The sequence below is a fragment of the Astatotilapia calliptera genome, chromosome 22, assembly GCF_964374335.1.
Source record: "Astatotilapia calliptera chromosome 22, fAstCal68.1, whole genome shotgun sequence".
Classification (NCBI taxonomy): domain Eukaryota; kingdom Metazoa; phylum Chordata; class Actinopteri; order Cichliformes; family Cichlidae; genus Astatotilapia; species Astatotilapia calliptera.
In genome coordinates, this window is record NC_137442.1 from 17,508,524 (window position 1) to 17,533,372 (window position 24,849).

General features: G+C 40.7%; 1 protein-coding gene across 1 annotated transcript; it reads left to right on the top strand.

Moving 5' to 3' along the window:
• The first annotated feature begins 715 nt into the window (after positions 1-715).
• Positions 716-21,266, top strand: LOC113014355 (Y+L amino acid transporter 2). The gene is made up of 12 exons (XM_026155813.2): positions 716-855; positions 11,036-11,397; positions 11,735-11,910; positions 12,099-12,241; positions 13,179-13,304; positions 13,660-13,804; positions 16,403-16,526; positions 17,579-17,682; positions 17,828-17,924; positions 18,046-18,195; positions 18,682-18,865; positions 19,573-21,266. Exons 2-12 carry the CDS (start codon positions 11,269-11,271, stop codon positions 19,665-19,667), a joined length of 1,473 nt encoding a protein of 490 aa, XP_026011598.1. The 5' UTR covers positions 716-855; positions 11,036-11,268; the 3' UTR covers positions 19,668-21,266.
• The last annotated feature ends 3,583 nt before the right edge of the window (positions 21,267-24,849 follow it).

Below are 24,849 nucleotides of genomic sequence, written 5' to 3' on the forward strand. Positions count from 1 at the left end.
TAGCCTTTATAAGAAATAAACGAATATATTTATACAATCAAAATCCACAGAAAGCTATACCACATGGGGCGGTTCATTTACAGACACAAGTATAACTTAAGTTTCACTGTTTTTTGTTAGAAAAAAAATCAAATTGTTACATGCTTAAATTAACAATTTTCTGTGCTATGGGCTGAACCATTTGTTAATATTGGTGGTGGTGGTGGGGGGTAACATTATGCAATATATTCAGTTTTAGAATTTATATTCAGGGTTAACTGTAGCTAGGCTCAAAGTGTTAATGCTATCTTTTTTTAATAAACAACATTGTCATATTCAAAACCAAGATGGCAAGTGATCATTTTAGGGTGGCACATGCCACCCTTCTAGATCCGCCCCTGTGTGGGGAGTATTTTCCTGGCACACTTTGAGCCCTTTAAAATCAACTAAACGTTACATAAAAAACTACAGTCTATATGATTACTGGTCCATCTTTTATGACTACAGTGTACCCACCCACAGTCTCCAGAGCTAAAGAAAAAAAATCCATTTTCATTGCTTGACAGAGCTTCAACTGTCTTACTGTCTACTCTTCAAACAGATCAAATCATCGCTCACCCGAAATGCTAACAATAGGGTGAGAAGCGACACGCGATGAACTTTATTTCCTCTGTTATTTATTAAAGTATCTTATGCAATGTTCTCTGCTGTTCACAGAAAGGCTTCTGCTTTTGAACGTATAGGGTCACGTATGGTGGGAGGTTGGCTAGGAGGAGCCAGCTACAGATGTTGCTTGCCTAAAATGTGGAGCGGCACAAGTTGGTGACTGGAAATCCCAAGGACGGTCCTTGAGTCACCGCTCGCTTCAGCTAAAAGGTAAATTGCCTGACTTCACAGTAGAGGTTTCACTACCTTTGTAGATGTAGAGACTAGGTGGGCACGCGGACAGGAGTCGTTTCAGTCGAAGTTAACCGTCGCTACGTGTCTTTCACGCGCACACTAATGCTAGCATGTACATCTGCAGCATCATACGTGTTCGTCGTCATTAGCTCTGTTGGCACACGTGGAGCCGCCCGGCAACTAGTTTAATGCGGACTCTTCTTACATGGTGACTGAGTGTTTCGTTTACATAACAGTGTGAGCTGGAGATTTAAAGTAGGCGAGACAAGACGCGCTTTTCACCCCTCTCCTCTTTCACTGAGTGTGTGTCGGGCCGGGGCTAACAGAGCTATCATTCCTAATCATTGGTAACAAAAACCGTTGCCTTTGCGTGTTAACAGGGCGCGAGCGCGTTTTGCGGTTGATGTGGTATAATTTGGTGGCTGAAACTAAACAATTGCGTGTTGAACATTCCCGCCTATGGCTAATATCGGAGATGAACCACTAATTAGTGACTACATTGCTTTTTGTGTGCCTTACAGAATGGTGGATGCCCCGTGCGGAAGCGCGCAGAGCTACACTGCTCAGAGTCGTAATGACACAAAAGGCAAAGAAGTCGGTCTAATCTTCTCTGCCGGCCTTTTTTAATAGCGGGAAGTTATCTGGATCATAGGCTAGAAGGGTTTACAATCACCACTACTTTTAAACTGAGTTGGGAGTACTAGTGGAAGTTGTACTTCCTTTAAAAGCTAGGTCTGAAATTTGCATTCGCCCTTTCTCACTTAACATGCGGAAAATGACGGAGTCGAGAGTGAAAGGAAATGTAAGTCGCTAGCAAGTTTGCGTCAGGATTCAATAAATGAATGCAGCGTAAAATCAGCGACAAAAACTCCTCCAACAGTTTAAACATGCGTTTAACGAGCCCGACGTGCCTCAAGTGCTATTATTAAAATCCGACGTGGTGTTCACTATGCACAGAGCAGATGCTGAGTATAAAACCTTTAACAATCAGCAAACTAAAAAAAAAATACATGCTGCACGGTCCACACAGCGTAAGCATTATTGCATAATAGCCAGTTCTGCGATACCGACAATAACTTGGGCAGCATCGTTATTTCCCAAACCTCTGTTAGAGTCCAACTCCACACTCACATTGCTACCTAACGTCAGACCTGCCTGACCACAAAACAGACTCTTGCAACATCCTGAGCATCATTTAGTAGATGTCTCAGAAAACGGACAACAGCTTTGGCCCTTATTTAGGCGGGTCTTCTGTGTCCACCCAGTTTCCTCTCAATGTGAACACATTCACTCACCTCCATTCCAATAGTTTCAGCAATCTGCTCCCAGGATTTGTGAATAAGAATGAATAATATTTGTGAGTCCTTATATTGATACTATGATTATTAACCCCTATATAGAGCCAGTTATTGTTATCATGTAGTTACATTTTCGGAGAGGCGCATGTTAAGTTATGCTGCATGTTATGTTGGTCGGTTTTTGTAGGGGCTTTGCTATAGCTACAACATAGATTCCCCCCTGAAGTATAAAGACTTAATAACAGAAAGAGGATCAGATTCTTGTTTTGAGTTCAGAGATGAGTGTGCAGTGGAGTGTTTTCTATGTTATCAGAATTATCTTAAAGTGTAAGTGGGGTAAATGTATTCACTTTGTACAGTTAAAAAACTAAAGTTGAGTAAGTGCAGCTTCACTTGAGTATGAAGGGAAAGAGATGGGAACACATAAAGAATGAACACTTTGCTATGTTAAACTTATTGGCGATATTTATGAGTTGCAGAAAGGTCTAGAATAGTGTTCAAAATGGATTTTAAACATGGCACAAGGCATTCATGCTGATGGTTTTATATTTCCTACTAGATGTCTAAGGAATGAACATTTCAGTAAAGCGATATCCAGACTTTAATAGCAGTAAGGTGTCAGTGTCAGGCATTGTGTGTCTTTGCTGTTATGAGGCCTACGTAATCATTTTGTGCATTTTGATTCATACATTACACTCACAGTAACTCCATATGGAGGTTGACTTGTACATCAGGTTTCTTCTACACGGTCTTGTTCTTGACACTGATAGTTTAATCGAGTTACTATTCTGTTGTTCTTATGAACATGGGATAAATTCACAGAAAATGTTATTTTGGTGAGCATAACCATTTCCCCTAGAGATGGGTTTTGAGGCTGTGGTATGGGGGGGGGAGCATCTGCATTACCTTAACGAACAGATGCTAGCATAATTTCATTGGACCAATAACGGGACACATGGCGCCAGACCTCCTCAGACCAGAAGGTCCAGTTGTGACATCCAAAAAAATTATTTTCTGAAAAGATGATTGCTCCTTACTTTCAGATGATTTCAGACTTATCATTTTAGGCAGTAATCAACTTTACTAATGAGCAATGCTCAACGTTGCTTGTTGGTTTCACCAAAAACACTGCATCCAATAGAGAAAAGCAATGAAATGTTTGTTATTAAATTGAGTAAATTTAAGATTAGGGCTGGGCCATATTATACCGTTCACGGTAATACCGGTATAATGTTAGGCAACGATAGGAAAATGAAATATCGCGATAGAATGGGAGTAAAACGCGCATGCGCAGTGCCTTTGTTTTCATACGCACATGGCCGATTGTTGAGTGAAACAGATGAACCAGAATTGGTTTGTAAAAATGGTGCAACTTCCGTGATGTGGAACTGGTTTGGTGTTTGTCCATCAGATACACAACAAAGCACATTTTTTTGCAGAACATGCAAGCGGCCGTCGTTATTGTCGTATTTGTCGGACTAAGATGCTCTTAAATCTGGGAGTAATCTGGGTCCTAAACTCCGTATTCTTCAGGTCAAACAACACTGCAGCATCACTTAGAGTTAAAAACTGTCTAAATTCTTTCATCTTTAATAAAACGATCAGCATTGCTGCTTTACCAGGTGTAACTATAAAGTTTAACTTCCAGGCATCCATGAAAACAAAAGTTATTACATTTAACGGAGTTAGAAGTTAGCAGGAAGCTAGCGGAAGTTAGCTCGCTAGTTTCGCTAGTTACCTAAGCATGATATTGCATGTTCTGACTGAGAGATTTCTGAAAAAAATCAAACGTACAGCTCTGCTATCACTTCCAACATAAATGAAGACAGGAAACTAAACAGCAGCGACGTTTGCAGGGTTACTGAAGTTGGGCTAGCTGGTATATAATGATGTGCTACGTGATCGCTAGCGACACAGCTACAGTGGGGAAAAAAAGTATTTAGTCAGCCACTGATTGTGCAAGTTCCCCCACTTAAAATGATGACAGAGGTCAGTAATTTGCACCAGAGGTACACTTCAACTGTGAGAGACAGAATGTGGAAAAAAAATCCATGAATCCACATGGTAGGATTTGTAAAGAATTTATCCGTAAATCAGGGTGGCAAATAAGTATTTGGTCACCTCAAACATGGAAAATCTCTGGCTCTCACAGACCTGTAACGTCTTCTGTAAGACGCTTTTCTGTCCCCCACTCGTTACCTGTATGAATGGCACCTGTTTGAACTCATCATCTGTATAAAAGACACCTGTCCACAGCCTCAAACAGTCAGACTCCAAACTCCGCCATGGCCAAGACCAAAGAGCTCTCGAAGGACACCAGGAAAAGTATTGTAGACCTGCACCAGACTGGGAAGAGTGAATCTACAATAGGCAAGCAGCTTGGTGTGAAAAAAATCAACTGTGGGAGCAATCATCAGAAAATGGAAGACATACAAGACCACTGATAATCTCCCTCGATCTGGGGCTCCACGCAAGATCTCATCCCGTGGGGTCAAAATGATCATGAGAACGGTGAGCAAAGATCCCAGAACCACACGGGGGGACCTGGTGAATGACCTGCAGAGAGCTGGGACCAAAGTAACAAAGGTCACCATCAGTAACACACTACAACGGCAGGGAATCAAATCCCGCAGTGCCAGATGTGTTCTGCTGCTGAAGCCAGTGCATGTCCAGGCCCGTCTGAAGTTTGCCAGAGAGCACATGGATGATACAGCAGAGGATTGGGAGAATGTCATGTGGTCAGATGAAACCAAAGTAGAACTTTTTGGTATAAACTCAACTCGTCGTGTTTGGAGGAAGAAGAATACTGAGTTGCATCCCAAGAACACCATACCTACTGTGAAGCATGGGGGTGGAAACATCATGCTATGGGGCTGTTTTTCTGCCAAGGGGACAGGACGACTGATCCGTGTTAAGGACAGAATGAATGGGGCCATGTATCGTGAGATTTTGAGCCAAAACCTCCTTCCATCAGTGAGAACTTTGAAGATGAAACGAGGCTGGGTCTTCCAACATGACAATGATCCAAAACACACCGCCCGGGCAACAAAGGAGTGGCTCCGTAAGAAGCATTTGAAAGTCCTGGAGTGGCCTAGCCAGTCTCCAGACCTCAACCCCATAGAAAATCTGTGGCGGGAGTTGAAAGTCCGTGTTGCTCGGCGACAGCCCCAAAACATCACTGCTCTCGAGAAGATCTGCATGGAGGAATGGGCCAAAATACCAGCTACTGTGTGTGCAAACCTGGTAAAGACCTATAGTAAACGTTTGACCTCTGTTATTGCCAACAAAGATTATGTTACAAAGTATTGAGTTGTATTTTTGTTATTGACCAAATACTTATTTGCCACCCTGATTTACGAATAAATTCTTTACAAATCCTACCATGTGGATTCATGGATTTTTTTTTCACATTCTGTCTCTCACAGTTGAAGTGTACCTCTGGTGCAAATTACTGACCTCTGTCATCATTTTAGGTGGGGGAACATGCACAATCGGTGGCTGACTAAATACTTTTTTGCCCCACTGTATGTTAGCATAACATAAACAGTGAAGCTGGAGGACGAACACTAACACTTTTCCACTTATAAAAGTTAACGTGAAGGTTCTTCATGGTTAGAGACAAATGCAATCGCATGGCAGGATGCTGTAAACGGACCAAACTTCAGTCAGGAGAACAACTGAGATAATCCATCCACAATACGAGGTTAGTCATTAATATACTGCAGCAACATGGGAATAGAGCAGCTGCCAGAGAATTCAACATTAATGAATCAATGGTACAGAAGTGGAGGAAGCAAGAAGAATGAGTTTAATAAAGTTTGATTTATCGGACTGCTTTGTTTCGCTTAATGTGCCTTATAATCCCGTGCACCTTATGGTCCGAAAAATACGTACTGCACACTGCAGTTTAATGTTGCAAAGCACCTCTTTTTAACTTCAGTGGATATTATACATGGTTATGCTCAGGATATGTCAGCCCATTTCTACTGGAAATGCCTTTTGGTTAAACTTTCAGCAAGGAATTTGCATTTGCACTGTTACATTTTTATAAAGCTTTAATGTACATAAAAACCAGCTTCTTGTTTAAGTGAAAATAAATGGAAGGTTGTCTTTTTGCGCTAGTAATGTTGTGGAGTTGTATTTTGTCTCGCATCAATTATATCGTCGGTTATATCGTTACCGCAAATTTTCAAATATATATCGTGATAAATATTTTTGGCCATATCGCCCTGCTCTATTTAAGATGAACAAAAAAAGGGATATTCAGGAGATTTAGCTTTGTCAAATTATGTAAGGTTGCTGCTGTTATTATAGTTGACCCAAAGTGGTTTCAAGTTATGGTAGTATTAACATTTGAGGTTTCAAAAGATGGAAAATCTGCACATAGGAACACCCATCCATCCATAAAGTCCATCCAAAATCCCAGAACTCCCTCTCCCCAGTCATCTCCTTAAGCTTCACTGGGTGAACACAGAGGCGTTCCCAGGCCAAGCAAGAGATATAATCTATTCAGTGTGTCCTGTTTCTGCCCCAGGGCCTCCTTCTGATGGATCATGCCCAGAACACCTCACCCAGGAGGCATCCTTGTTAGATGTCCAAACCACCTCATCTGGCTCCTTTTGATGCGGAGGAGCAGTGGCTCTACTCTGAGCCTATCCCAGATGGCCGAATTCCTCACTCTATCTCTAAGGGAGAGGCCAGCTACCCATCAGAGAAACCTCATTTCCGCTGCTTATGTCTAGGATCCCTTTCTTTCAGTCACTACCCAAAGCCCATGAGTATAAGTAGAGACATAGCTCAACTGGTAAATCAAGAGCTTTGCTTTTACACTCAGCTCGCTCCTTACCTTGACAGATCGGTACAGTTTCCGCATCACTGCAGCCGCAGCACTATTCCGTCTGTTGATCTCCCTCTCCTCTCACTCGCGAACAAGACCACTAGATACTTAACCTCTTCAACTTTGTGGAGTAACTCGCCCCTGACGCGGAGTGGGCATTCCACACTTTTCCAGCTGAGGACCATGGCCTCAGACTTGGGGGTGCATATCTCATTCTAACCACTTCACACTCTCACTGGAACAGCAATAGCTGGCAATATAAACAAACAACAAGATTAAAATGGAAAAAAAAAAGTTCACAGTGGACTTGACAAAAACCATGAAATACCTCAGACATGATTTAAAAGGGGAATATAGACCTACAGAGCTGATTCAAAATCCAAGGAGTTGTCAACAATTACACACATTTAATAAACACATTGCTTAAATTAATCTTTTTATCTACTTTTTTTTGACTGAAAGATTAAGGTAAAGTTGCACCAAAAGCTGATGGCTGAGAGTACAGCACGCTTCCAATCAGAATGTCATTTTAATTGGAAGGGCATCAAACATCTGTCTTCTATATTAGACACATAAAAACATTGGGATGGTGATGATGTTGGGAGCCACAAAGATTTAATGTGCATTGTTTCTGTGGTTCAGTTTCGAAACACATCGAAACCTATTTTTTTTCAGTTGTTACACCATTGGATACCCTCAGTGAACATATTTAAAGTTTTCTTCCATGTTATATATCTTCAGTGTAATATGAGTGTTGTTTCTTCCTGGGGATCCAACTCATGGAGCTCTTCATAGTGCTTTAATGTATTTGTGCATGTGCTTCCAAGAAAGATGTGTTTAGTTAGTAAAGGTGAAATTTGATTTGGCTCAGTGTTTCAGTCCAACGCTTGCTTTGAGTGCCTCTTCCCATGAACTGATCCAGGCTGAAGGAGGCGGGATGAGTAGTTTGCTTCACTTTTTAGTAACATAGCACCTGCTTATGAAGCACACGGTGTGCTACAGACAAAGCGGCAGGATTATGTAAGGTTAGATCTCTTTTTCTCTGTGAATACACACTGATGAGAGGAGAGAGTGAGCGAGGCACTGCTTTCCTGTATGGGAAGTTAGAATCTAAAATATGCAAATTAAGTTAAACTTTGCTCACATTCAGTGATGAATTATGAAGCCAGCGCTATCAGATGATATAAGAAAACAGATAATGGGTAAATGAGGTGCAATAAAAGTGGAACTTGCTCCATTTTGATTGCACCGTGTCGTCCGACCCTGCAGTTTAAAAACCAAAGTCGCGTGGGAATGAAAGGACCCGTGGCTGACAGCTGGTTATTCAAGATTTACTAGTTCGGGGAGCTGGATGCCTGTGAAATAAGCTGCTGTTGTTGTTTCCTTATTCATGGTTGATTTGAGGGTTGTTCCACTGGCAACAGCCCCAAAGGGATTTGTCTCCTCCTGGGATCAAACCAGGACTCTTTCACTTGTTAGACAAAGGTTTAAAACGATACACCATGGAGCCATTTGTTAAACAGTACTGACCAGAATGTGACTGACTGCTGAAGGCGAGCAAGCTAGATGTAATATTGCAACAGGGAAATATAAATCTTTAAGCCAGCGCATACAAGATGTAGTTATCACAGCCTGGCTGTTGGTTGGTTGTTTGTCCCTGATTTGGAAATGTTCTTGGATGCACTGACGAGCAGAGAGATAGGAATTATAAATGCAGCTAATCAAATATATGACATTCTTATTATCATTCTTATTATACAGAGTATTTCAAAAAGAATCATCCGATTTCAAAAGGCTAGAAGTTACATAGTTCTAGATGCGAGATTTTAAAATACATGGCTAAATATGAAGTTTTATAGCAACAGTTACAAAGTGCTCAGTAGGGCTGAACGATTAATCGTTAGAAAATCGCGATCTCGATTCATACTTATGTGCGATCTCATTTCCAAATGACAACGATTTAAAAAAAAAAAAAAAGGCAACGACGATTGTACCGCATTTTGATCCGGGACGTAATCTGCATGAAAACAAGCGCTCACTCTTCCTGCTCAACAAATGACAAGGGCGGAGCCTTATACCACGTGATACAGAAGCTGTGCCGTGTGATGCTAAAATTAGCAGGGAAAAAACAACGGAGAGCACGTCAGGGATGATGAGAAAGTGACAAGAGAACATCCGTCCCGGTCAACCACCCAAACATCAATAACGGGAACCTTATACAGCGCTTCCCTATACCCGTCGAACTCCCACAGGCACAAAGAAATTACGGAGGCTATCACTTATCACCTGACCAAAGATATGGCTCCCATCAACACTGTGCAAAAAGAGGGATTTAGGAAAATGATCAACACCCTAGACAAACGCTACACAGTGCCGTCCCGCAACTATTTTTCTATTGTTGCACTACCTGCTCTATACACGCAGCGTCGAGCAATGGTGGAGACGGAATTTCAAGCAGTACAACATTTTGCGGCAACCACAAAACGTGAGACATTTGTTTTTATGTTTATTTATTGTTTTTATGTTCAGTTTCAACTGTTACGAAGTTGATGTGCAGTTAATAAGTGCAATAAATATTTATATTGGAAAAGAAAATCGTGAGAGAATCGTGATCTCAATTCTAAGCCAAAAAACCGTGATTCTCATTTTATGCAACATCGTGCAGCCCTAGTGCTCAGTGTCCATATGTCAATTTGATAGTCATACTTGTCCTATACTTCTGCAAGCATGTCTGGACTCACTGCAGTCGTTGCTCTTGTCATGCTACCTTCCAGCAAGCACAGAAAAGTCATAAATTCCCTCTTTCTACAGTACACGTTTGAATTGAGTTAAAGCACTTTGAAATCTACTAAAAGTTGCTTGTTTCCTGGTGATTGTGTTGAATTTATTTTCACATTCTGCAATGGTGACTAAACGGTCGCCCACGCCCACAGGTTGGTTGGCAGTGTTTCAGACTCACCAAGTCTTTTGATCACAAGGTGATTGCACAGGTCACTTGATTGCATGTAATTGCCAACTTGACCCCATTCATTTGCATACTGATATCAGGCTAGTAGTAGACTGACTCCCTCTGATGGAAACATTTCTAGCAGGTTTTCTTGACAGTGTTGGTCTTCTTGACCATCTCATTTCATTATGATAATATTGTATTGTTGGGTGTCAGGTGACTCCCAACGATATGACCAAAAATATTTATCACGATATACATTTGAAAATTTGCGATAACAATATAACTGACGATATAATTGACACTAGACAAAATACTTTATAACTCCACAACTTTATTAGTGCAAAAAACAAACAAACATCAATGTATTTTCACTTAAACAAGCAGCTGTTTTTTATGTGCATTAAAGTTATATAAAAAATTAACAGTGCAAATGCAAATCCTTGCTGACAGTTTAACCAAAAGGCATCTCCAGTGGAAATTGGCCGACATATCTTCAGCATAACCATGTATAATATCCACAAAACTTAAAAAGAGGTTATACACACACAATACGGTAATATTATGATGAAGCACTGTACGTATCACTTCGTGAGGCTCCTGCCTACGATAACCGTAAAGCTCCGACAATCCATCAAGCAGTGCGGGTTCGTAGCTAAGCAAAGTCGTACTGACACATTTGACAGATACGCCGCCATGTGCGTATGTAAACAAAGGCACTGCGCATGCGCGTTTTACCCACATTCTATCGCAATATTTCATTTTCTTATCGTTGCCCAACATTACACCGGTATTACTGTGAACGGTATGATATAGCCCAGCCCTACTCCCACCTCTAGTTAATGTGTAATATCTATGGGAAAGAGCAGTGTGGGAAACATTTCACTCACAGTGCTATTTGAACCCAAAGCACTTCATATATAAAGAAAGGCATTCATTTATGGAAGATAACAGAGATGTGTGTATGATGACATACTGAACTGGGATCACTTAACTCATATCTGCTCAGCAAAACTGTTTACTATTATAATAACTTCCCTTCTGTGAGACAGTGTGTGCTTGTTTCTTTTACAGATTGTCCGAGAGAAGCACCTCTTGGATTTCAATGAGTGTTAGAGACATGCAATAGCTCGAGCCATTCAGTGACACTCAACACCTCAATCCCTCCTTTCTCGTGTGATAGGCCCGCACCTCTTTGTTCAGTTTTTCTACCTCTTATTTGTTCTAGTCTTTGACTACTTTGTCATTCCCATCATTTCCTTGTCAATCTCATCTGAGCTGAGGCCAAAGGCTGTAAATTCCTCAAAATGGTTGCTGATGTAGACACGGCGTCTCAGGGTAGTGGCATGCGGCTGAAGCAGGAGATTTCCCTCCTTCATGGTGTCTGTCTCATTGTGGGAAACATGATCGGCTCGGGCATCTTTGTCTCGCCTAAGGTAGGTCTCTCCCTTTTTTGGGGGGTGGGTGGTTGAGTTTTTATTGTGGTTTAAACGTTGCAGAGCAGTAAAATCTAAATGCTTTCTTTGTAAAATGCACCTTAATTACTAAAGAAATCTGAAATTGAAGGACTTCAGTTTTTGTTGATGACGTGTATTACAGCTGTCCAGTTTAGGGTTGAGCAGTCTTCTATATTTACATTAGATCTTAGATCACTAGGCACATTTGTTCAAATGACAGCTGGTTCACTGCCGTGTGTGTGTGTGTGTGTGTGTGTGTGTGTGTGTGTGTGTGTGTGTGTGTATTTAATATCTCCTCTCCTGTGTTACCCTGCAGGGAGTCCTTATGTACACTGGCTCATTTGGGATGTCCCTGGTCGTGTGGGCCATCGGAGGGGTATTCTCTGTGTTTGGAGCGTTATGCTATGCTGAGCTTGGTACCACCATCCGTAAATCTGGTGCCTCCTATGCCTATATCCTTGAAGCCTTTGGTGGTTTCTTGGCTTTTATTCGGTATGTTGTTTCAGCAGTGCACTGCTGAGCCCTTCTACTAACACAATAAACTACTCAGGCATGTGCTGTACTGGGATTAAATGGTAGACGGAAACAAAGGTTGACATTACTCAGTGTAAATAAACTAAACCTGCCTACTGTAAGCGTTACGTGAAGCGATAATTAAGATGAAAAAAATGTCTCTGTAGACTGTGGACATCCTTGATGATTGTAGAGCCGGCTTGTCAAGCTGTGATAGCCCTGACCTTCTCCAATTACCTGGTCCAGCCTTTCTACCCCACCTGTTTAGCCCCCTACGATGCCGTCCGTCTTATTGCTGCTGTCATCATATGTAAGCCTCTTTCACTATTAATCACTCACATCATTTATTTTACCTGCTATTTATGTTTGCATGGATGTTGTAAAGGTGTAAGTGTGTTATGTAGTTTTAAGCTTGTATCCATGCAGTGTTGGTTTAAATCTTTTTGGACATAATTAGGGAGAGATTTCTTCAACCCCAGCAAAAATAGTGTGCTGATAAAGCAGGTGAAAAATTGCACATCACCACATCCCATCTGTTTCTGTACCTCTGTGCTAATTTCTGTAGACAGCTCAGTTAAAGAGCTGGCAATAGAGCATTGTAACACACAAAAATTAGTTTTGTTTGTTTGTTTGGTTTTTTTTATAAACCAAAGCAATGGAAAGTTCATATACAGTTGTTTACTGTATTAGATTGTACTGTTTTACATCACGCCCCTGTAAATTGCAGTGCATACAGTGAGAGTCTTAATTAGGAGGAAGTCTTAAATGCATCTTTGTCTCCTGTGCAAGCAGGAGGATCAGTTGCAGACAGTTGAATCTTTCACGCAAAACAGCTAAAATGGATTTCCACGTGTAAATTCAGGAGAAAGGTGTTTAAAATGGTCTATTGGCTGCAGCACTACTGGAACACGCATGCTGCATTTGGAATAACTTGCATGGCGCCCATATGAAATGTGTCATTTGAAATGGGCTTCTTATGCATGTGGTTTGACTTGAACATCGAGTGATAGAGCAGATGATGGGACAGGTGATGGAATTAATAGAAGCACGCTGTGAGATTCATTTTTTACAGGGGTGTTCCTCACAGGGTCTGAATGAACCCGGTGGTATTTGGGTGGTGCCGTGTCAGTTCTATATGAGGAGGAGTGACTTGTACCCTTTAGCTACATTCTCTAGCTGCAAGCTTTTCTAGAGCTGTAGTTTTCTACTACTTTTGTAGTTTTATACTGCTTCTTTCTTTCCATCAGGTGTGCTCACATTTGTAAACTGCATGAAAGTGAAGTGGGGTGCCATTCTTCAGGTCATCTCTACTTTTGCAAAGGTCATTGCTCTAATTGTCATCATCATTGCCGGACTGGTTAGGCTGGGACAAGGTAGGATCCCTGAATAGTCTCTATTTAGAAAACAACTATTAAGGCTACCAATTGGTCCTTAGACAACATATGTTCTAAAGCTCAAAACATGGTGCTTATATAATATTGATGATAACAATAATAGTAATTACAAATACAGCTGGATGAAATCTGTTAAAATACATTTATCAAAGTCATTTAAAAGTTAAACTGTGGGCATGGTTAGGGTGTTGTGTGGCTAAATGAACTGTTCCTCTCTCCCTTAAGTGAGAAAAGTAAAAAAAAAAAAACACCATACAATTTGAATAATATATTTCTTTATTATGAAAATAAAAAAATGGGATATATTTATAATGTATACCTTGTGTTGTTGTAGGTTTTAACCAGAACTTTGAGGATTCTTTCAAAGACTCCAACCTGAATCCTGGTGATATGGCCCTGGCCCTTTATTCAGCACTCTACTCTTACTCTGGCTGGGATACGCTCAACTTCATTACAGAGGAGATCAAGGACCCAGAGAGGTACGCAATCTTGTATTTATAATGCTCGTTTTACAGTAATCATTAAAATCCTTTATTCCTGGTTGTGCTTTCGATTTGTATACATAAAGTGGTGTGAAAAAAGTGTTTGTGAAGTAAGTAAAGTTACATTTTATTTATATAGCACCTTTTAAGACCAAGATCGCAAAGTGCTTCACACAGAAATACAAGGCATTTGAATTTCTGTGCACTCTTTTTTTGTATGTTTTTCACACATTTTAGATCATCAAATAAATTTAAATATTAGACAAAGATAACACAAGTAAACACAAAATGCAGTTTCTAAATGAAGGTGTTTATTATTAAGTGGGGAAAAAATCCAAACCTACATGGGCCTGTGTGAAGAAGTGATTGTCCCCTGAACCTAATAACAGCTTGGACCACCTTTAGCAGCAACAACTGCAAGCTAGGGCTGCGATGATTCGAGTAATTCGATTATAAAAAAATTCTCGACACAAATTCTTTGCTTCAATGCTGTCGTCGTGGAAGTGGGAGCACTTCATCCACATTTGTGACTAAAATCACACCTGCAATGCAAACAAATTTAGGAGCAGCATGTGAATAAAAAAGCTGACAACATTGAGTCCACACAGCCCGCAAACATTGGTAACACAACAGCAGCAGTCATGTTGATGCTGGCACAGTTTAACGAGGAGCTGGAGTCTGTTTGCACACTGTGAAGAGCAAACGAAGCCATTAGCAAGACGTGAGCTCTGGTTAAGTGAAAGAAGATGTGTTTCTAGCAACCAAAACAGCAGCGCTGTTCCTGCAATCGCCAATAAAACCATTACTGGGAAAAAGTAATGACAAACTCTGACATGGAAAAAAAATCACATTTTATAGCTGCTCCATCCATCGCTGTTTGCTTTACACAGTGGAGAATCTGCAGTAAGCCTCAAGAAGTTGTATTAAGATATACAGGTGAATTGTTAATTGTTAATCTGATACCATGTTTAAATTATACAGCAAGCTGTATAATTTAACTAAGAGCAGCCATCCTATTGATGCTTGAAGCAGGGGTGAATCTAAAGGGGGGCATGGGGTGTACTAGACCTATCATGTTTCGGCTGTGTGCAGGCAGGAATTGGACCCAAACGCAAACTCACTAGTGTTGAGGTTTAAATTTATCATCTTAAATGTTTATATGCTGATTATATTGCTTTATATAAGAAACTAAACAGAATACAAGAAAGCCAAACTAAGATGCTAGACTATAGAATAAACTGGGGCAACAAAGAACTAAGAGCATAATACAAAAACTCAGAGACACAAGAAACTCAAAACACTGGGACACCAACCCAGGACCGTGACAAGACCAGATTGATTTCGAGGCTTTCATAACATTTTTCAGATTGAAAAGTTGCAATCAACAGTTCATTTTGAAAAAAACCTGTGTATATTTGTTATTGCTCAATAATAAGAGAAAAAATATTTCTTATCTAATTTCTTGATTGATTGATGGAATAACTGAGCGATTACTTGATTACTAAAATAATCGATAGCTGCAGTCCTAAATTAAGCGTTTGCGATAACTGGCAGTGAGTCTTTCACAGCGCTGTGGAGGAATTTTGGCCCACTCATCATTCTTTTGTGAAATCCCGGATGAGTCGTCAGCAGGAATATCTAAATGTCACAAAATTTGTTTTGGCTGTATCACGATACACATCGCGATATGTTTAAATAGCCTCCAAAAACAAAAAACACAGAAAGTCTCATTCCTTCACTCATCTGAAACTCCCACTGTCCTCATATCTTTCCCTATCTGGTAGTTTATAAACACACATGCTAAGGGCAGTGCGCCAGGTAGAAAATCTGGGAGGGGGTTATTAATGATGCATTCACAGTGTGTGGGAGAAAAACAAACTCACAGTGAATTGCATGCAGACAGCTTAATATTTCCATTGCAGTTCTTACTCGATGGTTGTGATAAAACCATTTTATCCGTCGTACGTGGAAACATCGAGCATATTTGCCCACCCCTACCGATTACTCCCAGTGGTGAAAGTTCTCCACTGTTCCAGGTTTTCTACATTTGTGTATAATGACTCTCAATGTGGTTCATTGGAGTCCCAAAGCGTTAGAAATGGCTTTGTAACCTTTCCAGACTGACGGATGTCAATGTTTGTTTGTCAGGCGTTTCTTTAGACCTAGCGTGCTGTGGCATAATTAGCCCTTGCCAGATAGGTTCTATTTAAGTGATTTCCTGATTCAACAGGTCTGCCAATAATCAGGCCTGAGTGTGTTTAGTGAAACTGAACTCAGCTTTCCAAAAAATGCAGTTAATCACAGTTAATTCATAATTTAACAAGATGGGCAATTACTTTTTCACACGAGACCAGAGAGGTTTGGATTGGATTGAACATTTGTCCCTTAATCAATGAAATCGTCATTTAAAAGCTGCATTTTGTATTTCATCAGGTTATCTTTGTCTAATATTAAACATCAAACATGTAAGTGTGACAAATATGCAAAACACTAGGAAATCTGGAAGGGGGCAAACACGTTTTCACACTGCTGTATTGCTAAGTAGTTTAAATCTAACAGTCTTAATGGATGCCACCTCCTATTTTTCCATTGCAGGAATCTCCCCTTGTCCATTGCCATTTCAATGCCCATCGTCACAGTGATCTATATCTTGACCAACATAGCTTACTATGTCGTCATGGACGCAGATACAGTGCTCAACAGTGAAGCTGTTGCTGTGGTGAGTCCAAAGCTCTGTACTAGAGTCACTTTGTGTACATATCTGCATACAAGCCCTATCACATACCAGTATTTACAGCCTCTGCTCACCCTCTTAGAGGTAGGAGGATGTGATCTGTCCCTCCTGTGTTTGACTGTCGTCTCTCTGAGTCCATCTAACAGCCACTGCCTCTCGCATCTAGCTTTGGTACTCCCTCTTGGTCATGCAAGACTGTAGGAGTCGAGATGACAGGAACCTCATTTAGCTAAAGAGGTTAGCGCGCCACACAGGAACAGGAGGAGAGCTCATGATGTGATTAGTGCAGGGAGAAGGAAGATTTGTACTTGTCAGTGGTATTTGCTAATCTCTTTTTTTTTATTTTAATGGTTTACTAATGTTCTGTCATTAAGCCAGGGGTTTTCTGCCCTGTTGTAATGAAACTGTGAGATGCAGCAAAATTTTTAGTCAGGTTTTGGAGATTAATGATGTCGAATCTCATTGTGCGCTGGTTGTACTTTGCAACTCAGCGCCACACTAAAACATGATGATGTTTGAACCTAAACTTGATTATATCACTAATATAATGCACCTCAGGCATGTTTGGGTTTTGAGTGGGTTAAAATGAGTGATGCCACATCGTTGTCGAGTCAAGCTTTTGGCAACAGCTCAGGTCACAATATGAACAAAGAAAATCCACTCAGAGGTTTTAAAGTGGCATCACAGTATAACATCTTTCTCAGTTCCTGCTGTTCTTCTCTTTCTAGCTGGTAACTTTTTCTTTCTCTCCTTTCTAACAAAGTGTCCTGTGAAACTGCTGTGATCTGTGTAGTTTTTTTTGTTGACAGTATTTGTACTCATTGATTATTTGTAACAGTGTGAGCTTTACACTTTCTTCCGCCCTTGAAAAGGAAACAAAGGGGAGTAGCAGGAAACATCAGGGGTTCCCGCAAGCAGATTAGCCAGTTTGTTGGATTAGTTCTCGTGTCTTTTAATTAGTGGCACACATCTGCACTGATGAGTCACATTTTTACTAAAGTGAAAAGGAGTTACAAGCACTTTGGCTGCTTCCTCAGACATTTGCAGATGAGGTGCTGGGCTGGGCTCGTTGGCTGATTCCTCTTTCTGTGGCGATTTCCTGTTACGGAGGCCTCAACTCATCAATCATTGCAGCCTCGAGGTAAACTCCTAAATCTAGTGGCCTCCATTTCTGTTTTTCCCAAAATGTATGGGTTTTTTGTTTTGTTTTGTTTGTCCTATTGCCAACTAACCAATCAGCAGCACAGTGACTTTAGTTCTTATTGAAATGTCATTTTCTCTCGCAGGTTGTTTTTCGTTGGTTCCAGAGAAGGCCACCTACCTAATGTGCTTTGTATGATCCATATTAAACGTTTCACCCCGATTCCTGCCCTACTTTTCAATGCAAGTATCCCCAATATGTTTTTTTTATTTTAATGTAAATCTTTGTGGTTCTTCATCTTTGTCATGAATGTATTTCTCTTGAACGTAATATTTGTGTCTGTTTTTGGTCGTCTTCTCACAGGGTGGCATGTCTCTGTTGTACTTGACTGTGCCAGATGTTTTCCGGTTAATCAACTACTTCAGTTTCAACTACTGGTTATTCATCGGCCTGTCGATAGCCAGCCAGATCTACCTTCGCATCAAAGATCCTGATCGACACCGACCCGTTAAGGTACCAAAAATGATGCAATGTTCTTAATAACCAAAGTGAGCTTGAAATACAAACAGGTGTAAAATTTAGCTCAGATGTGTTAGTGCAGTCAGCTCAGAGATAAAAATGAAAATAGAAATAAAGCATTAGGCAGGATGATGAGTGTAGATTGTGTGTATGAACGTCTTGTTTCTGAATGTGAGCCAATGTTTTTTATCTCATAATCTTCGACTGCACCTTGGTGCAGCCACCCAACCACATCATCCAGCTCACAGCCCCCATCAGATTGTGAACAGACAAATAAACCAATGAGCACAAGATGTAAATGGATACATTAAAGATAGTGTGTAAAGTGTTGTTCATGGTCTGTGAAGTTTTTTTCGTTTACCCATCAACAGTGAGTGTATTGTACTGTTTACCCTCTTTTGTTTTGAGTTGCGACAATGTTTAAAGTCATGTCAGTCTGATCCTTTTGTTTTGTCCATTTCTCCTCCTCCCTCTCGGTAGCTGTCTTTGTTCTTCCCAATAGTCTACTGCCTGTGCAGCTTATTCCTGGTGGTGGTGCCGCTCTACAGCGACACTGTCAACTCTCTAGTGGGGATTGGTGTGGCACTTTCAGGGGTACCGATCTACTACATTTGTGTCCATCTGCCTCGCAGCTCCAGACCAGCCTTCCTTGGAAAAATGCTCAGTAAGAGAAACACTGCACTGCCTATCATAGAAGAGGTTTTGTTTGCTTTGAGGGAACTCTGAAACTCACATTTGATAGCCTTCTTATTAAAGCACTTGTCTATTACTGCTTTATCCTTTAACATTTGTGGTCTAGCTCTGAGAAAGATCAGCAAGAGCTCAGTGTCATATTTTCATAGGCTAGAACAAGCTAGCCAAGCTGTCAGTCTAGCTTTTTATTCCCTTTGAGGGGAAATGCATCCTTTATCTTCCTTGCAAATTCCCAATTGGTTTATAAAGGAAGAATTTCCCCAAGAAACTTAAATCTAGGTACAAAGGTAGAGGATTGAAGCTAGCACGTGGTAATATGACAACAGCTATAGTATAAAGCTCTGTGAATGAATGTGGCTGTGTTAGGTTATTACTCACAACTCTTTAAAGTAGCATACCAGTCTCATATTTCCTATAGCTACCATAGAAATGTATGGAATTGCTATGGCTCTCTGTAAAGGGATTGGAATTAGTGTTTCATAGTTCAGTTTAGCATAAAACCCACCTACACTAAAGGCTTCTATAGTACAACATTTATAAAACTCTTACTGTTTAGAAATGCTACTTTTTTATAATATTAACACTGGACTAGTTTAAACAAGTAACACTTAAGGCAAATTTTTCTAATTAGCAACCCTTGAGCAGCCATCTGATTTTTCTTTTTCTCTCTTCACACAGATGCGATATCTCTATACACCCAGAAACTGTGCATGTGTTGCGTGGCATCGCCAGATATTGATCTGGACAACATAGACCCGGGGAAGATCGAATGATCGATGGACAGACAAACTCAGAGTAAAGTACTGTACGGGGAGATGAAGGAGGACGAACGAACACAATATGAAGCAATCTGGGAGCGGCAGACAATCGGGGCTGAGATGAGATGATCTCTGGACCTATTAAAGACGGATGGAGACGGTGCAGAGATGAGCACACCACGCTACTCGATCTCCTCCTCCTCCTCTTCTTCTCTCACACATGTGCCATAAAGAAGGAAGGAGCAGGATTTTACTCAGACTGTTTATTATAGGCAAGAGCACAAATGCAGTGTATTATTACAATTATACTAAGTGTATATCTTAGCAGAAAATTTAGTCCAAAAATCTTGATTTTTGAACTTGAGACCTCAAAGAAGAGCAAACGGTTTTTGCACATACATTTTTCATTTTGAAGGAGACGATATATAAAATGGTTTAAAAAAAAAAGAGTAATTAAGGAGCGGTCCTGCTGTATATTTATGATCACAAATCTGTCATGCTGCTTTCCATCCACCACAGCTGCATGTGGGAACTTTGACATCATCTTCAGGGCTCTTTTTAAGTTCAGGCGCCTCCTAGTGGTAGCTTAAAAAACTTCAGTTGATAAGTCATAAGACTTTCCAAAGTGTCATATAAGAGTCTGTCTCTGCTTCTGTGTGTTGTGTCTCATGTTTGTACTGTTACCTGTCACCTTGTTGCTTCATATACGTGCACACGATCCATTTAAAAGTAAAAAATCTCATGTTTTTTTTAGGTACACACCTCAGTTACACTTTAAAAAAAACCAAACATAAGGATTTCTATTGCAGATGAAATATTTAATATATTTTTTCAGTTTTTAATGTATCGCCAAGATGGGCGGTTGTCACAGAGCAGATCAATTGTTGGACCATCATGCAGTAAAGTGAAAATTCACAGCTGTAGTGTGTTTATATGGTGTTTTGTGGTGTACTTTTTGTGTTCCTAGACTGTACGTGCCTTCAGTGAGGTGGGTCTAATGATGTGATATCGCCACATTTGTTCTTGAGCACAGTCGCCGACATGTCGCTGTAAAGTTTGCCAAATGTGTTTCAAGTCGTCATCTTTCATTAGTTTCTTCAAATTGAAGCTGCCTATCACAAAAACACAGGCAGTAGTTGTTGGTTAGCTAGAAATAATCAGTCTTTAGATTTAAAAAAATAAAAATAAAAAATCTGCTTAGCCTCTGGACATGATTAGGAGCTAACGGGAGCACACGGTTTGTTGCTTCACGTGCTAATTTGCTTTTCGGGGATCAGTAGTCATCGGTTAAAACAAACTAGTGGGCCGTTTAAACACAAAAACAGCTGTATATGTATATTTCAGTATACTGTAATACAATGAACCTATTATTCTCAGAAAATGCAAAATAAGAATGTTATAACATATTTGTTGTTTCATTGGGTACCAAATGTGTGTTTTCTGGGTGTTTGAAAGCTTTTGTGCTGAATGTGTCTTAAGAACCTGCTTTTTTTCCCACTGTTCTGATTTATTTTGCCAGACGAGCTTCTCCAGTGGGCTGGAAATGTGTTTGCTCACTCCGAGGCAGAAAGTGAGCTGTGTGTTTTATCTGAATAAAGTTAGGTACAGACTTCAGTGACTGGCTGTTCTTATCGTTTGCTTTGTTTGACCTGAACACACTAAAGTCTCCTAGCACTCACTGCCACATGAGGTCATCCTCTCATAACCCCCTACATCTGTAGCTTTACCCTTTAGGTAAATGAGCAGCTTTGATAAAATCAAGGTTTTAAAAGTTTCCCAACTGATCAGTATGAAAATCCACATTTTTTTAATGGTATTTTAACTGGTCCTTTGCAGGCATTTCCTTATATCACATTGGACTGAGTATCCTGGGGTTATTCACTAGTGAAATTGTTAATGGTCTGGTCTGGAAAGGGAAGCAAATAACCTTTAAACACAAGATGATTGATTTGGGATTTAAATATTTGCGTCGGTTCACAGCTCTCCAGGTCATGGTCGCCAGAGAGTTTGAAAAAACAAGAGGGAACTGGATTAAGTTTGCAAAGGTATTTCGTCTCTAATCCTTGCTTCTGTTCTATAATCAAATGGTGTAGAGGTCTACATGGCAGGGGACCATTAGCACCCTTGAACGTGGTGCTAATGGTCGTTGACCCACTGTTGGTCACGTGAGTCAACACGTAAACCAGTCTGAAAAAAGGCGTGGGTATTTACCATCATTGAGGGGTTGTCCCACCCCATCTGAAATAAGGAAACCAACTAACCACAAAATTAAAGTCCTGTCATTTCCTTTTGCTAGCTCAGAAGGCTCTTGAGAGTCATGTAGCTTTAAACCAGAAGTTCTTGTGTTAGATTGTGTTTTGCTGATCAGCTTTTGATAAAGTTTAGGCAGTTAATTTTCAGCAGAAAATCTGAGAAAGATTTAATTTGAAAGAAGTAGTATTACATATAGTATATGTTTTATATAGTAGATTCCAACCTAAATACTATATAATCAAATATTTAAAAATAAATATCTGTAAAATAACACCATCATTGATTATCATTATTTTAGTAGCTCAGGCTATTCTCCCTTTTTTAAATTTAACTGTGGGTTTTAGTGCAGCTCATCTGTGGAAGCATCATTGATATAATATAAATGTATAACAAACATCTGATTGGCTTGCTGTTGCAAACAGCAGGCTTGAACCTTTAGGTGGGCGGGACTTAAAGGAATATAAGGATATCCTCTCCCGCTGAAATCGCAGAGAAGCATTGAGAGCAGCCTGAAGCCTGAGTATTTGGCTCACGGTGACACTTTGCCCATGTGTACATCAGCTGTAACACGGTAGACTCCCTACATAATAACTCACCTCCATATCTGCTTTGGGAAACAGGCTTGGATCGAGAGTGCTTTTGTGTGTTTCACAATTGCTGTGAGCGGGTGGGTTTAATTGTTATGTGTCATATGCTGCAGTTTGAAGACAGACTTAGCTTGTTGAGGCTGGGCTGATTGCAGGCCAACTACGTACAGGGTGGAGGGTCTGAGAGGACAACTGCTGTTCCCTGTTGAAGTTGTCAGCATGTGGAGTGTAGCTGATTTGTGGCATAACTGGCCTTGACCTTGGATTTAGTTTGTTTCTGTGTTCACAAATGGGATGCTACTGTTTTATTCCTTAACTGTTTGTAGCTCAAGAAGTTTCCTTCTGATCTCAGTAATTTTATTAAATAAATTATATTTTAAAATTTTATTGGTGTCACCTTTTGCCCACAGCTAAACTGTCATTCAGACCTAGAACCTGTTTTTATTAGAAAAGCACTAACAGCAATGAGGAAAAGCAGAATTGTTGGTCTTTCGCACTTGTTTTTGAATCTTTCTACGGACTGGAAACTGTTTCTTGGCATCTTTTCTGCTCTGTCTACCTTCCAGTCTCCTCAGGTGGCTGCTCAAGCCCCACCTCCTGTCCATCCAAACCACATCGCCTCCCTAGAGGCTCAGTGCAGAGGCATCACATTTCAACGGGGTGTGCGCTCTGTGCTTCAGATGCTGCCCGTCGATAGGTGCTCCTGGCTGGGGGGAAGAGGCCTGAGTGTTCCTCCCCAGAACCACGGGAATTGGGTTCCACTGACTCATGCATAAAAGATAAAGCAGTGGAGGGGAAATGTAGCCGAGCACCATGACGGCTACAGAAACTACTCTCTCTCCCGCTGAGTGGAGATCAGGCAGCAGCTGAAGTGAATTCTTGGTATTAAAAGCTCAAGGCTGCTAAGGTAGTACTCTGAACACCTGATGGTCTGGAGGGAGCATCTCACCTGGGAATGGGCAGAGGAACCAGGGTGCTGCTGTTTGATGGATGAGTGGCTGTTACACACTGGCACCAGTTTGGCATCATGGAACTGCCTCGACGTCTGAACTGGATGCGTAACCGAGCTTGGAGGCCTCATGGCTGCCGCAGGCACTTCAATCGTAAGTGCAACGTGTGTTTGGGCCAATCAGGGAATCAGTTTTAGTCTTGATTTCCATTGTTTATGTTGTCTTTGTATCCATGTCTTTTGTTCCTTTGTTTCTTCTTCTTCTTCTTCTTCTTTTTTACAAACATCTGCTTTCTGGACCTGCTTTGTAATTGTCTAAGTGCTGCTGTGAACCCGAGAAGCTCCCAGTGATGTCATCATGAGTTGTCAAGTGTAAGTTGTTGTGACTGTCACAGAGCTGCTGCTGTTCAGAGCATCATGAGGTGGACTGCAGACACATGTGTCTTGTGCGCCTAGTCATGCTTGATGATTTTAAACATGTCTACATGCTGCAAAGTTTTGTGTTTTTAAATTAGTCATGTGACTCAGTGAGCGGTTCTCAAACCTCTTCTGGCGTGCCCCGCGCTCATTTTCTAATCTGTCATTGAGGTGGGAAAAAAAGGTTAAGAGAAGTTTTAGTCAACTAAAAGTCAGCACCACAGCATCAGCAAATTATGTATATTTTAAATTTTCACACCATGGTTGCAGCAGCTCTCTGCCGCAACAACAACAAGCAGACTGCAGGTGTCAAATAAGATTAATGTTAAGCATCATGTGCTGAAAATGCACCAGGGTGAGAGAACATGCACTGAAGTGTATGAAGATTCATTCATATTAAAAGCATCTTCACTTGGCTGCAGGCTGAGATCGCTCCTGGTTTGTGTTGGTCTTATCTTAAAGGGCCAAACAACATCATTACACTTGTTATTCTTTGCTGATAGTTGATGCATTTGATGACAGATGGCTACGATTCACTTTCCCTCTAAAAATCTCATCAGAAGGAAAGCTTGTCTGACACAGTGAGCGACGGCTGTCTGCCAACGCTCTAGTCTGTTTGATCAGGCCTGATGGTGAATGTTTAATTGAAACAACATCTGTGTCGATTGTGTAAGATCAGATTGTAGGAATGAAAAGGATGCAATGCGACACCCTTGTGGCCAGGCTGAGCAGATTTGATGGCGTTTTATTCGGTTTGCATGTTGTTTGCAAAGCTGAACGTCTGCAGACTTTTCTGTGCCTTTGTAGAAAAAGTTGCTTGTTGTGCAATGGGTGTGTATAGTGTGACATGCATACATACCACTGAAATGGAGTGCATGCCCAGAGATGGCGATTGCACCTAAACTGGCTAATCATGCTCACTTCCAGCTACATTAATTTGATTCTTGGACTGTACTAAATAAGTAATTTATTTGAATTTCATGAGCGGGAT

Bases quoted from the DNA above. Each gene is read 5' to 3' on its own strand.
- LOC113014355 (XM_026155813.2), top strand. From the start codon at position 11,269: ATGGTTGCTGATGTAGACACGGCGTCTCAGGGTAGTGGCATGCGGCTG. The intron at 13,305-13,659 runs GTAGGATCCCTG...GTGTTGTTGTAG, and splicing joins ACTGGTTAGGCTGGGACAAG to GTTTTAACCAGAACTTTGAG. The intron at 17,925-18,045 runs GCAAGTATCCCC...GTCTTCTCACAG, and splicing joins TTCCTGCCCTACTTTTCAAT to GGTGGCATGTCTCTGTTGTA.